Source organism: Microcaecilia unicolor, chromosome 8 (genome assembly GCF_901765095.1).
Source record: "Microcaecilia unicolor chromosome 8, aMicUni1.1, whole genome shotgun sequence".
Taxonomy (NCBI): domain Eukaryota; kingdom Metazoa; phylum Chordata; class Amphibia; order Gymnophiona; family Siphonopidae; genus Microcaecilia; species Microcaecilia unicolor.
Window position 1 is genome coordinate 186,563,612 of NC_044038.1, and position 13,408 is coordinate 186,577,019.

Sequence of the window (13,408 nt, forward strand, 5' to 3'; positions counted from 1 at the left end):
AGTGTTGGCGTTCCTGCAAGAAGGTCTGGAGAAAGGCCTGTCACTCAGTTCCCTTAAAGTCCAGGTAGCGGCTCTGGCTTGCTTCAGGGGCAGCCTGAAGGGTGCTTCCATGGCTTCGCAGCCAGATGTGATGCGCTTTCTCAAGGGAGTTAATCACCTGCGCCCTCCTCTGCACTCAGTGGTACCTGCGTGGAATCTCAATCTGGTGCTAAGAGCCTTGCAGAAGCCGCCTTTTGAACCCTTGTCAAGGGCATCTCTGAAAGACCTGACGTTGAAAGCAGTCTTTTTGGTGGCTATCACTTCAGCCAGAAGAGTTTCAGAGCTCCAGGCGCTATCATGTCGAGAGCCCTTTCTGCAGTTCACTGAGGCAGGAGTGTCTATTCGCACAGTGCCTTCCTTCCTGCCCAAGATTTTCTCGCTTCCATGTGAATCAGCAGCTCTGTCTCCCATCCTTTCGTAGGGAGGACTACCCAGAGGAGTACTCTGCTCTCAAATATCTAGATGTGAGACGAGTCATCATCAGATACTTAGAAGTGACCAATGATTTCCGGAAGTCGGATCATCTGTTTGTCCTGTTTGCAGGTCCTCGTAAGGGTCTGCAGGCTGCTAAGCCTACAGTGGCAAGATGGGTCAAGGAAGCCATTGCAGCTGCTTATGTGGCCGCAGGGAAGGTGCCGCCTATCCGGCTGAAGGCTCACTCCACTAGAGCTCAGGCGGCCTCGATGGCGGAGGCCGGGTCCGTCTCCTTGGAAGAGATTTGCAAGGCGGCAACTTGGGCATCGGCTCATACCTTCTCCAGGCATTACCGCTTGACTATGGCTGCTCGGGCGGAGGCCCAGTTTGGAGCTTCAGTGTTGCGGTCAGGGATTTCTATGTCCCGCCCTGGGTGAGTACTGCTTTGGTACATCCCACCAGTCTATGGATTGATGAGCATGATGATATGGAAGGTAAAATTATGTATCATACCTGATAATTTTCTTTCCATTAATCATAGCTGATCAATCCATAGCCCCTCCCGGATATCTGTACTGTTTTTATCCTGGTTGCATTTCAGGTTCAAGTTTAGTCTTCAGTTCCTGTTCAGGAGGACTTCGTGTTCAAGTTTTTTCAATTGGATTCTTCAGGAGTTGAGACGATTTTGTGTTACAGTGAGCTGCTGCATTCCTCTCCCCTCCATTTTACGGGGCTGGATTGAGACCTAAATTCTGCCGGCGCTCCCTCCCGCTTCGTGCGGCAGTAGGGCAGCTTTGTACCCCTCCCGCTTCGGCAGTGTTAGGGTCAGTCAGCTCCTCCCGCGGTTGCAGGATAAGCCAGATCCCCCCGCATCGGCTGGGTGGTGTCCCTCCCCTGCTCCGCGGGGATGAGCTGGACGGATTCCCCTCCCCCACTTGTGTGGGGATGAGCTGGGTTAATTCCCTTCCCCCGTTTCGGCGGTGGTGAGCTGGGCAGAGTGTCCCTTTGTGGGTGTAATTCTCTAAGTGCTGAGTCCTGCGGATGGAGCTTTGATATCGACATACTGAGGAGTTTCCGGCAGCACATGACCACATATAGGGAGGCAAAAGGATTGCTCTCTATCTCCACCTGCTGGTAGATGGACACAACCCACCAGTCTATGGATTAATCAGCTATGATTAATGGAAAGAAAATTATCAGGTATGATACATAATTTTACCTTCCTAAGGTCTTCCTGCAGTTTTTCACAATCCTCATGTGTTTTGACAACTTTGAATAGCTTTGTTCTGATTTCCAGATCATTTATAAATATGTTAAGTAGCAACGGTCACCTGCGGCACTCCACTATTCACCTTCCTCCATTGAGAAGAATGGCCATTTAACCCTATCCTCTGTTTTCTGTCCAATAACCGATTTCCAGTCCACAGAAGAACATTGTCTCTTATCCCATACTTTTACATTTTCTCAGGAGTCTCTCATGGGAACTTTGCCAAAAGCTTTCTGAAAATCAATATACACTACATCAACCGACTCACCTTTATCCATATGTTTATTCATGCCTTCAAAGAAATGAAGCAAATTGGTGAGGCAAGATTTCCCTTGGTTGAACCCATGCTGACTGTTCCCATTGAACAATTTTTGTCTGTGTTCCATAACTTTATTCTTATAAATACTTTCCACTATTTTGCCCAGCACTGAAGTCAGGCTTACCGGTCTGTAATTTCCCGGATCACCCCTGAAACCCTTTTTAAAAATCTGCATTACATTGGCCACCCTCCAGTCTTCAGGTATTACGGACAGTTTAACGACAGGTTACAGATCACTAATAGCAGATCAGCAACTTCATGTGTGAGTTCTTTCAGTACCCTGATGTTGTCCGGTCCAGGTGATTTATTACTCTTTAACTTGTTGATTTGGCTCAGTACATCTTTCAGGTTTACCGTGATTTCTTTTATTTCCTCTGCATCTTCACCCTTGAAAACCATTTCTGGTACAACACACACATACACAGAGCAAAAACAGCAAAGGTGACTCAATGAATGATCAAACGATGTTCAGAAAGACTAAACATTTATTATTGAATCATCTAAGACTTGACACAGGCTGTGTTTCGGCCTATCTGGCCTGCCTAAATGATAAAATATAAATATAACATAAATCTCTAAAATAAATACCAATTATAAATGTATAAACATACATATAAGGTAATAAAAATTGAATCTAAGAAATAAACAGTTAATATATAAATATACATGCATACTGATAAAACTAAAACCAAAAAACAGAAGATCATATCAACATTGGGTCAAATATAGACAACCATTGCTCCAGAAAACAAAATGTTGAGGTAGCAAAACCAATTGGATGACAAACTAACTGAGCAATTAAACCATTAGCAAGCCTATATGTAGGCCACAAAGCTCCATGAAGTACCCACATGTATGTTTCCGCTAGAGCCACAGGGATATTCAGGAGCAGCTTTGTCAAGCACAGTGTGGTTGTAAGGGAAAGAAAAGGAGCAAAAGGTCAGAGTGGAGGAGTGGCCTAGTGGTTAGGGTGGTGGACTTTGGTCCTGGGGAACTGAGGAACTGAGTTCGATTCCCGGCACAGGCAGCTCCTTGTGACTCTGGGCAAGTCACTTAACCCTCCATTGCCCCATGTAAGCCGCATTGAGCCTGCCATGAGTGGGAAAGCGCGGGGTACAAATGTAACAAAAATAAAATAAATCACAATGATTGAAGAAAACAGCAGGAGTAAAGTCCTGTAGATTCCTGTAGGTGAATGAATTAGAAAAGACAGCTTGTGGAAGTCAACTACAATTCAAAAGAGATAAGAAGTGGTCAGATCATAGAAGTGAAGGTATGAGCTGCAAAGACAGGAGGGGGTATATGAATTCCAGTTTGCACCAGCTCTTATACTGGTAATGTCACTGTAATAGTTCAGTATCTACCTCTGTCTGCTGGTCAGGAAGGAGCCAACCCATTGCTGTGGACTGGTCTAGCTGGATTCAAGGAAAGGAAATGAACAGCTACAAATAAATTTGTCCTTCATTAAGTTGGAAAGTTTATGGGCAAAAATACCTCTTACCATTCCTTATAAAGTGTATCAATTTTCACTGAAAATTTTTTTTTTTTAAATATATCAAGATGATCTGGAATGGTCTGGATACCAAAGCCTCTATTGTCATCGCAGTCTGTACATCCATGTGTTCCTTTTTATATTGCTATGCCTTTACCCTTGACTGGAAGGACAGAACCCTTAGGTCAAACTGGTAGTAGTTTAAAAAGCTTCTACTGACAAAGATATTCACAGTTCTCTTACCCCCTGTTTAGTAAGCTGCGCTAATGCCGACACAGCCCATTCAGCAGCAGCGGCTAGCATAGCTTAGTAAATGGGAGGTGGGGTTTAGTTTTGAGCATTCTATTCTTTAAGTCTTTTTTCTTTCTTTCTTTCTTTCTTTCTCAGACTTTCATTCCTCTGGTTGATAAGCTGGATTTGGGCTCACTGGTTGTACTGGAATTTCTTTTGGACAGGGATCTGCACTTTCTGTCTGATGCTGTGGATTTGTGCCTTTTCCAGGTAATAAAACAAGTCTTTTGTTTCATATGAACAGTTTATTTTGTTTACAGAATTTTGGAATTTCATCATCTTCTTGCTCTTTACCTGGTAGTGAAATTAAAATTTAGAGAATGTGTTAAATAAAAAATAGAATAGGGACTATGTAAATATTATATAACTGCAAGAAGAGGGTAATCTCTTATAATCACTGCTAGGAAGAGTTAGCAGCAAGATGAATAACCATTACAGCAGTACTTCACAAATTTGCTTTGAGTTTAGGAGCCAGCGACTGAGACCTCCACTAAGATGGGGGGGGGGGGGGGAGGTTTATCTCTTCTGATGCTCCTCCTTTAGGACCTGATTTATTAAGTCCCCAGGGAAAAAAAATGAAAGCTTAGTAAAAACAGGTCCTTGCGGTACCCCCTGCAGGCCACTGGCAAAAATATGTAGCCAGCAGCCCATCTCCTCTCCCAGTTTCACTCTTCCCCCAAACCTTTGGTTATCCCCAGTCTCTCTCCTTTCTTCTCCATCAAACATGGTTCCCCCACTCTTGCTTTCTCCCCACCCATTCATCAATCCAGTCTCTCTTTTAGTCTGCTCCTCCTCACCAGTTTCTCTCCCTAATCCCACAATCTCCGTCCTTCCTGAAATCTGCCACCACCCCAACCCCTACCCTCCCACCTCACTAATGCTGATCACCCAGTGCAGGCTACACCCTCCTTGCCCCCATCCTTCTCCCCATAAGCCAGCTATCAACCCAAGCTCCTAAGTCCACAAACCTATCAAGCCCTTCACATCTCTTACTTTTGCAAGCCAGACTCCACAGCTGGTACCCCAGTAAGCCAGTCAGTACAATCCCCCAAGCTTCTATCCCCACTCCTGCATGCTAGTCAACCCCCCCTCCAGTCCATACCCCAGAAAGGTGGCTCCTCCCCATCCCTCCCCCCCCCCCAACATGTACCTGCAAACTAGTCAGTGACCCTTGGTTCCCCCCCCCCCCAACCTGTACTTGCAAGCTAGTCAGTGACCCTTGGTTCCCCCCCCCCCCCCGCCTTCCAGAACCAATCAGCCTCCCCCCCCCCCCCCAATCCCACAGCTAGCTTTCAGAGCTGGCCACACTCCTTGCTATCTGTGGATGCAGGATCTGGGACGGCTCCCTCCCTGACTGTGTGGCTCTGTGTGAATGTGAGCCATGCAGGTGTAGGAACTCTCAAGTTGGTCTCACAAAACCAGCCTGAGATTTCCTGCATTGAGGAACTCATACTTGCAAAGAACCGCATATCATAGGGAAGAACAATATCCTGCTCAGGTGACTGAAAAGTGTATTTATTTTTTTAAAGGGCTGTAAAAATCCCAGACACCATAATCAAATTTCTAGTTGCTATGGTGACCTAGCATCTGGGATTTTTTTAAGCCCTCCCTTACAGGTGTTAATGCACAGTGCTAAGTGAAGGTTAGCAGTGAGCTTTGAATTCTTACAGGAATTCTTACCCAGTACTGTAGAGTTGCAGCTGCAATAGATAGTGATTTTTTGTTTTGTGTGTGTACTTTTTTTTTTCTGCTATTTTTTGTAGATGGGGACAGAAAAGCAGAAGCTGATTTTGCAGGAGCAGCCTATTCTGAGGGATGCTGTCACTGCCTTGCTTAGTGAGCAGAAAGTCCAGGAGATATTTACCCAAGGTAAGACCAGCCAGGTGTTGCATATTTAATTTTAATATTGTTAAAATATAGTTCACAGGGCAAGAAGAGTTTCACTTTATACTGACAAAATGAAATAGAAAAGTTGTCCCACTAGACATTCTGAACCACTGGGTTTTTTTCGATTTCCGACCAGCAGATGGAGGTAGAGATGCTGAAATTTTTCGGTAGCATCACCTGTATAAAGGGCTGGTGTAGGCTTCAGTATTTTCTATATCCAGGAGATGGTAGGTAGTTTGGGCTGGTGTAGTGAGACTTGGAAAGTAAACCTGATCCACTGGCTAGCAGTCCATAGCCTGCACCCAGGGCTAGGTGTATGGGTCAGTTGCACCTGGGGTTTGAACCAAAGTCCTTACCCCAGTTGAGCTAGGAGATCCATAGAAATTTCCTTGCCCTGAGCAAATCTGGCTCACTTGGTGTGCTGGCACAGGTTCCTGCGGGGCTCCTTCTAGCACGGAGGTTGAAGGTCCATACCCCTCCTCAGGCACCCTGCAGAGCTGTTAAAAATAATAGTGCTTAGGCTTCTTTATTACCTTAGGTTGCTTGGGGGAATAAAGTTATGGAAAAAAATAAGACAAAGAACAGTGCAGCAAGGGTTTCTGTCCAAGTGTTCAGTGAGGAGAAAGTAGGTCGTAGTGTGGCTGCAAACTAGTGGGGTCCCATTCAGGGGGATAGGGTGTGCATCTGTGAGACCTGATGCTATAGGGTTACCATTGTGAGGCCTATAGAATCTGACTGCCAAGCAGGGTGTTGAGGCTGTGCTAGGTACTTTGCTGCTGGCTCCTGATGTTGGAGTCAAGGCAGTGCAGAGAGTGCAATGATGTCAGGTGGCCTCATGGCTTCTATGGCCATCTTGGCACCAACCTGCCAAAGTGCAAGGGGCTTGGGAAACAAGGCTGTCATGGCAGGGGGGCACTTCTTGTGCAGCTCTCTTAGGTTCTCTTGCAGCACTTTTAGGATCCACCAGTCTCCCTCCGAGGCCCAAGAAGATCCAGATGATAACAGACTGTCTGCAGTATTTTCACAGGGAGGGGCTGGGACCCGAACAGGTTTCTGCTGACCCTGTGGTGGCTGGGCCATTGGTATCTGGGCCCTGGGAGAGTCCTTTGACATAACATAGGTGGTTGCACTCGGACAGATCCTTGGACCAGGGTCTCCCCCCTCCAGAGTTCCCTGGAAGGACCCCTAGGAGTCGATGGAGGGCCCTTGTCTCCTACCCCTCTTCCAGTAGAGAGGACGAGTTTGGGCTTCAGGGTCTCTTTCTGATGGAGGAGGATGATCCCCCTCTGGTCATGCTGTTTTGTAAGGAGGATTCAGTGTTTGGGACCTTGCAAACCCTCTCTTCGGAGTAGGCTCAGCCTTCAAATGGGAATCCTATTTTGGAGGGCCTCCATGAGCTCCCCAGGACTTTTCTGTTTCATAGGGCTCTCTCCTAGATGGTCCTGATTAAGTGGGAGGTCTCAGATGGCCCTCTGAGAGACTTCAGGTGCTTGCGTAGATTGTACCCTCTGCAGCATGATGACGTGGAGTGGTTGTTCCACTCCCCAGGGTGGATGCGGAAGTCACAGTTGTGACAAGACAGCCATGCCAGTGGAAGAGGCTGTACCTTAAAAGATGCTCAGGACAGGAAGGTTGAGCAGCTCCTCAAACAGGCTTTTATGTCTATGGCCTTGGGAGTTCAGATTTTGATATGTGTGGGTTATGTGGCCCATTCTCTTCTTCTGTAAGTGCATAAGTTGGGATGAGGGTGATGCTGGATGTCTGAACGTTGATCTATAAGGTGGTTCTAAGATGTCAGTCTTGTGTTGATCCCTAGGATTGATCTGTAGTGCTGTTCAAGTGTGCTGTGACAATATATACTGGCAAGTTTTAGGGCTGCACTACTTTTATATTGGTGATGTCACTGAAATGTCAGTATTCTCTGCTTCTATCTGCTGGTTGAAAAGCATAAACCACTCAACTGGACTGGTGTAGCAGGAATCAAGGAAATGAAAGGAAATGATCAGATATGATCAGATTTCACCATTTAAGACCCTAGTACTTGCACTTAATTTGTGTGTGTGTTTTTGTTTGGGGTTCCCCCCCCCCCATATGGTTCCTTTATATATGCTTGAAGGGTTGGAGCAGTGTTATCCTAAGCATCTATTTCTCTCCGTGAGAGTGAAATTTTGTTTTTTCATCTATGTCGGTTTTGAGGTTAATGAGACCTAGAATAAGTGCCTTCTGTTTTATTCAGTTTTTTTTATTGAATAAGTTAACATCATTTTTGTGAAACATAGATGATCTGAGCAAGTTTATATAGGCTTTGAAAACACATCTATTTCTGACTGATTGGAGGGATTTGAGATGCTGAACCAAAATATGTGACTGTTGGTGAACTGATTAGATTTCACTGTCATAGCTCTTAGTGAAGCAGATGTTGCTATTTTACTTTCTTGGAGAACGAGGAGGCCTATAATTCTCATGTGGGAAACGCGGGTTGGTGCTGCCAGTCCGGAGCTTGTATCAAGTGGAGGAGTAGCCTAGTGGTTAGTGCAGCGGACCTTGATGCTGGGGAACTGGGTTCGATCCCCACTGCAGCTCCTTGTGACTTAGGGCAATTCGCTTAACCCTCCATTTATTTATTTATTTTATTGCTTTTGTATCCCACATTTTCCCACCTATTTGCGGGCTCAGTGTGGCTTACAGTACATTGTGATTGATGGAAGTACAATTTGTTACAATACAATTTTTGGGTTACATTGTGAAGAGTTTAGAGGAGACAAAGTCAATTTGTTACAATTTGGAAGTACAATTTGTTAACAATACAATTTTGGGTTACATTGTGAAGAGTTTAGAGAAGACAAAGTCAGTTCAGAGTATCATTTGGGGATATATCAATGGAGTGTAACAAAGGGGGATGATAAGACGATAGAACAATAGCCTGAGAACGTTAGGGTGTATTAGTTTTATCTGTGGGTAGAGTTTTAGGTATGAAGGTATGGGGAGGAGAATTCAGAGGAAGTGTATTTATGCATTTCTATTAGTGTGTATGGACTTCATGTGTTTTGATCTTTACAGTAGATTTTCTCAAAGAGATGAGTCTTCAATAATTTGCGGAAGTCGGCTAATTCGTAGATCGTTTTCAGGTTGCGTGGTAGTGTGTTCCAAAATTGCGTGCTCATATAAGAGAAGGTTGATGCGTGCAGTACTTTGTATTTTATGCCTTTGCACTTAGGGAAGTGGAGATTTAGGAAAGTTCGGGATGATCTTTTAGCGTTTCTGGGAGGCAGGTCTATTAAGTCAGACATGTATGCAGGGGCTTCACCGTGAATGATTTTGTGAACTAAGGTGCATACTTTGAAGGTGATACGTTCCTTGAGTGGGAGCCAGTGTAGTTTCTCACGTAAGGGTTTTGCACTTCGTATTTTGGTTTTCCGAAGATGAGTCTGGCTGCAGTATTCTGGGCTGTTTGAAGTTTCCTCAATATTTGCTCTTTGCAGCCTGCGTATAGTGAGTTGAAGTAGTCCAGATGGCTGAGTACGAGTGATTGCACTAGGCTGCGGAAGACAGATCTCGGAAAGAATGGTTTAATTCTTTTCAGTTTCCATATGGAGTAGAACATCTTTTTGGTTGTGTTGTTCGCGTGAGTCTCGAGTGTTAAGTGGCGGTCAATAGTGACTCCAAGGATTTTTAAGGTTTCTGAGATTGGTAGATTAAGTTTAGGTGTGTTAATTTCAGTAAATTTTTTCATGTTGTATTGGGAGGTAAGTATGAGGCATTGAGTTTTTTCTGCGTTCAGTTTCAATCGGAATGCATCTGCCCAGGTGTTCATGATGTGTAGACTTTGGTTGATTTCGTTGGAGATTTCATTAATGTCTTGTTTGAAAGGAATGTATATCGTTACATCGTCGGCATATATGTATGGGTTAAGGTTATGGTTCGATAGAAGTTTTGCCAAGGGAATCATCATTAGGTTGAAAATAGTTGGTGAGAGGGGGGATCCCTGTGGTACTCCACATTCAGGTGTCCATGCTGCAGACGTAGTTGAGTTTGTTGTGACTTGATATGAGCGTAAGGTTAAGAACCCCTTGAACCAGTTTAGGACGTTGCCTCCGATGCCAAAATATTCAAGTATGTGTAATAGGATTCCATGGTTAACCATATCAAAGGCACTTGACATGTCGAATTGTAGGAGGAGTATGTTGGTGCCGGTTGCAATCATTTGTTTAAATTTGGTTATTAGGGTAATTAATACTGTTTCTGTGCTGTGGTTTGACCGGAATCCTGATTGGGCGTCATGCAGCACTGAGAACGTATTGAGATAGTTTGTAAGTTGTTTGGTTACCATCCCTTCGGTTATTTTGGTTATTAGTGGTATTGATACTACTGGTCTATAGTTAGTTATTTCGCTTGCATGTTTCTTTGTGTCTTTGGGTATTGGGGTAAGTAAATCTTTCCCTTCTCCTTTGGAAAAAGTCCATTTTGTAGCATGAAGTTCACTTGGTTTGTTAGATCCATTATGAATTGTTGAGGAGCTAACTTTATGAGATTGTTTGGGCAGATATCTAATTTGCATTGGGATTTGGTGAATCTTTTAAGCGTTTTAGAGATGAGGTTTTCTGACAATAATTCGAATTCGGTCCAGATCCTGTCTGCTGGATATATTCCGACTTCTGGGTCTAGACAGTTTAGAAGTGTGGAGTATTCAGTAGGGCTGGTGGGTATTTTGAGTCGTAATTGTATAATTTTCTCCTTGAAGTATTTCGCGAGGTCTTCAACCCCTGGTGTATCTTTGCTGTTGTTTGTAACTGGTGTGGTGTCTAGTAGTTTATTTACAAGGTTGAAGAGTTTGTGTGTGTCTTTATAGTTTGGTCCAATCATTGTTTTGTAGTGAAGTCTTTTAGTCTGTTTTATGGTGTATTTGTATTTCCTCCAAAGTGCTTTCCAGGCATTCAGTGTGTGTTCATCTTTCTTTTTGTTCCATGCGCGTTCTAGTTTTCTGACTTGTGTTTTGAGTTCTTTCAGCTCTTCGGTGAACCATGAGTTTGATTTTTTCCTATGTGATGTTCTGGTTTGGATTGGGGCGATTAAGTCTAATGTAGTCTTACATATGTCATCCCATTCTTGGAGGAATTGAACGGTGTCTGTGTTTGTTGACCATTCGTTTTGGTAGACCTGTTGCCAGAATGTTGTGGGGTCTATTTTTCCTCTCGTGGTGTAAGTTGTTCGTTCGTTTGTTGACTGCGTTTCTGTGTATTTTTCGCCAGTGTAAGGAGACGTGTGCTTTGTGGTGGTCTGTCCATGGTGTGGGTGTCCATCTTGTGTCTGTAAGTAGGAGAGTTGAGTCTGGGTCGAATCTGTGTGTAATGATGTCTAGTGTGTGTCCTTTTTCGTGTGTTGGTTGAGTATTAGGTGTGTGTAAATCCCAAAGTTTTAGGAATTCTTTGCATTCTTGTGTGCCTGTTGAAGTGTCGTCTTCGAGGTGTAGGTTGATGTCTCCTATTATGAGGATGTTTGAGGCAGAGACACATGTGTTTGAGATGAAGTCCATGAGTTGCGTTTGGGAGTCTTTCCATTTTCCTGGTGGTCTGTAGAATTGGATTGCATTGAGGTGTCCTTGTAAGTTCGGATGAGTGATTCTTGTCGAGGCGATTTCGAGTTGTGGTGAGGTAGATTCGCCAGTGGTTGTGATGATGAACTTGGATTTGTAGATTATGGCTATTCCGCCACCTCTTTTTCCATTTCTTGTCCAGTGGGTGATTTTGTATTCTGGTGGGCAAGTCTCTATGATGGCGGGGTCTGTAGGACTGTGGAACCATGTTTCCGTTATGGATAGAAGGTCTAGATTCTCTGTGGTAATCCAATCTAGTATGTCTACTGAGTTGCTCACTGCTGATCTAGCATTGATGTATCCTATTCGGATTGAGCGGTATGGTTCTGTAGGGAGGTTAGATGTGTTTATTTTGATTAGTTGTCTGTTTTCTCGGTGGTTGAATTTGTCGTTGTTTTTTTCTTTTCATTTTTTTGTTGGTGGTATTTGTATGTGGAAATTTTTCTTTTTGGTTGGTTGTTGTAATTTTGGTCCGGTGAGTTGTTGATAAGTTGTACATCGAGTTGGTGAATTGTGGTTGGGTTGTTGTTGATGTTGGGGGTGGTCCTTGCGTGGTAAATTATGGGAATGAGATAGTTTATTATTAGTAGCTTGTTGGTGTTCATGTTGGATTTTAGTGTACGGCGTTCGTGTGAGTGTTGGGTGGGGTAGGTGATATCAGTAGTGCATCAACAGTCTTATCAGTTGGTCCCTAACAGTAGTTAGATCAATAAAATATGGCAGAGCATAATACTAGCCGTGCTTAACCTAAGATTAGCAAACATTTAGCATTAAATAAAAGGTACAGCAGTCGATTGTAGTACAGGTACTTAAAGTATTTAGAAGTAAGGCAGCTAGAAGCAGGGCTTAGAAGCAAGGCAATATGAGAGGCTTTTAGCATGTGTTTAAGGGCGGTAGTGCCATTAGAACATTTATGCTAGCATTTAAGTAATCAGTGTTGCAGTCAGTTATTCTACAAGACGTACTACAGTGTACTTAGATCATTTAAGTTATACTACAAGGCACTACAAGGCACTTAACGCATTTAGAGGTATTTACTACAAGGTGCTTAAAGCATTTAAGTTATACTACGAGGCACTACAAGGCACTTAACACATTTAGAAGCATTTAGGGTCATAGTTACTGCAGCTTTTCACCTGGAAACAGCTTCGGTACTCCATTTGATCTATTGAACCAATTTGATGGATCTTCATTTTGCCTTTGGCAGGCTCTATAGTCTATAAATGCAAGCTTTAAATCCAAGCTCACGCACTGGCACTGGATCTCAGCGGTGGAAGTTCCTGCTTCACACGGAATTGCTGCAGGCCTCTCTCTCCGCTGTGTTTGTGGTCGCAATGGTCAGCCACGGGTTAGAGTCGGTCACAGAACGCCATCAGGGTTTGTACCTCAGGGCGGTCTCTTGGCGTGTGTTCGTATGCGTGGTAGTTCTTTCTCCTTCCGGCAGTCAAATGGTCTCGTTCCCGTCGGTGTATCAGCCGGGGTCACTGAAGCAGCTGCTCTGTGACCTTCTAGTCTGCAGTGCTCATGGGCTTTAATATTTGTGGATGTCCATTGACTGAATTTTGCAGCCACGTGGGGCACCGTGAGTGATGAGTCGGCGGTCTCCTCGCTCCGTTCCGGAGGGGAGACGAGTGGAGGGAAGGGCAATCGCTAGTTTCTACAGGACCTCAATCTTGTTTCGGTCCTCAATCTCCGCCGGGGTATGGAGTCAATTCGTGTTTGGCATTTGTACCTCTGTGCAATCTTTGGAGGACTCGCACCGGATGTGCATGTGGGAGTTCCTCGCCACCTCGCTCTCTGTACGTCCGGACTCTGTGATCGGTTCCCGCTCTCGGGTCAGTATCAAGCTTTCGTTCACCTGGTCGGGCGCTTGGTACGTGGGGTGTAGCAGAGCGACGATCTTCGGTTTCTGTATCCCGTAGGAGGGGACTGTGTTGGAGTCGTCGGCGGGTTCACGGCGTGCAGCCTCGTATACCTCCCGATCGTGTCGCTCTCCTGTCCGCTCGCTACGCAAGTGATGGTTTCGCTCTTTAGTGGCCCTCTGGAGTCTGGGCCGAGGTCCAGGTCATTAGAAGGCAGACGATCCTCGTGGGGTGCAGACAGTTC

At 44.7% G+C, this 13,408-nt stretch overlaps 1 protein-coding gene across 1 annotated transcript in view; it reads left to right on the forward strand.

The window, feature by feature from the left end:
• The window catches only part of KDM3B (lysine demethylase 3B), a 479,529-nt gene that overhangs the window by 75,142 nt on the left and 390,979 nt on the right, over positions 1–13,408 (forward strand). Inside the window, 2 exon segments of the mRNA XM_030211010.1 lie at positions 3,919–4,032; positions 5,586–5,691. Of these exon segments, the coding sequence (XP_030066870.1) occupies positions 3,919–4,032; positions 5,586–5,691 (220 nt within the window).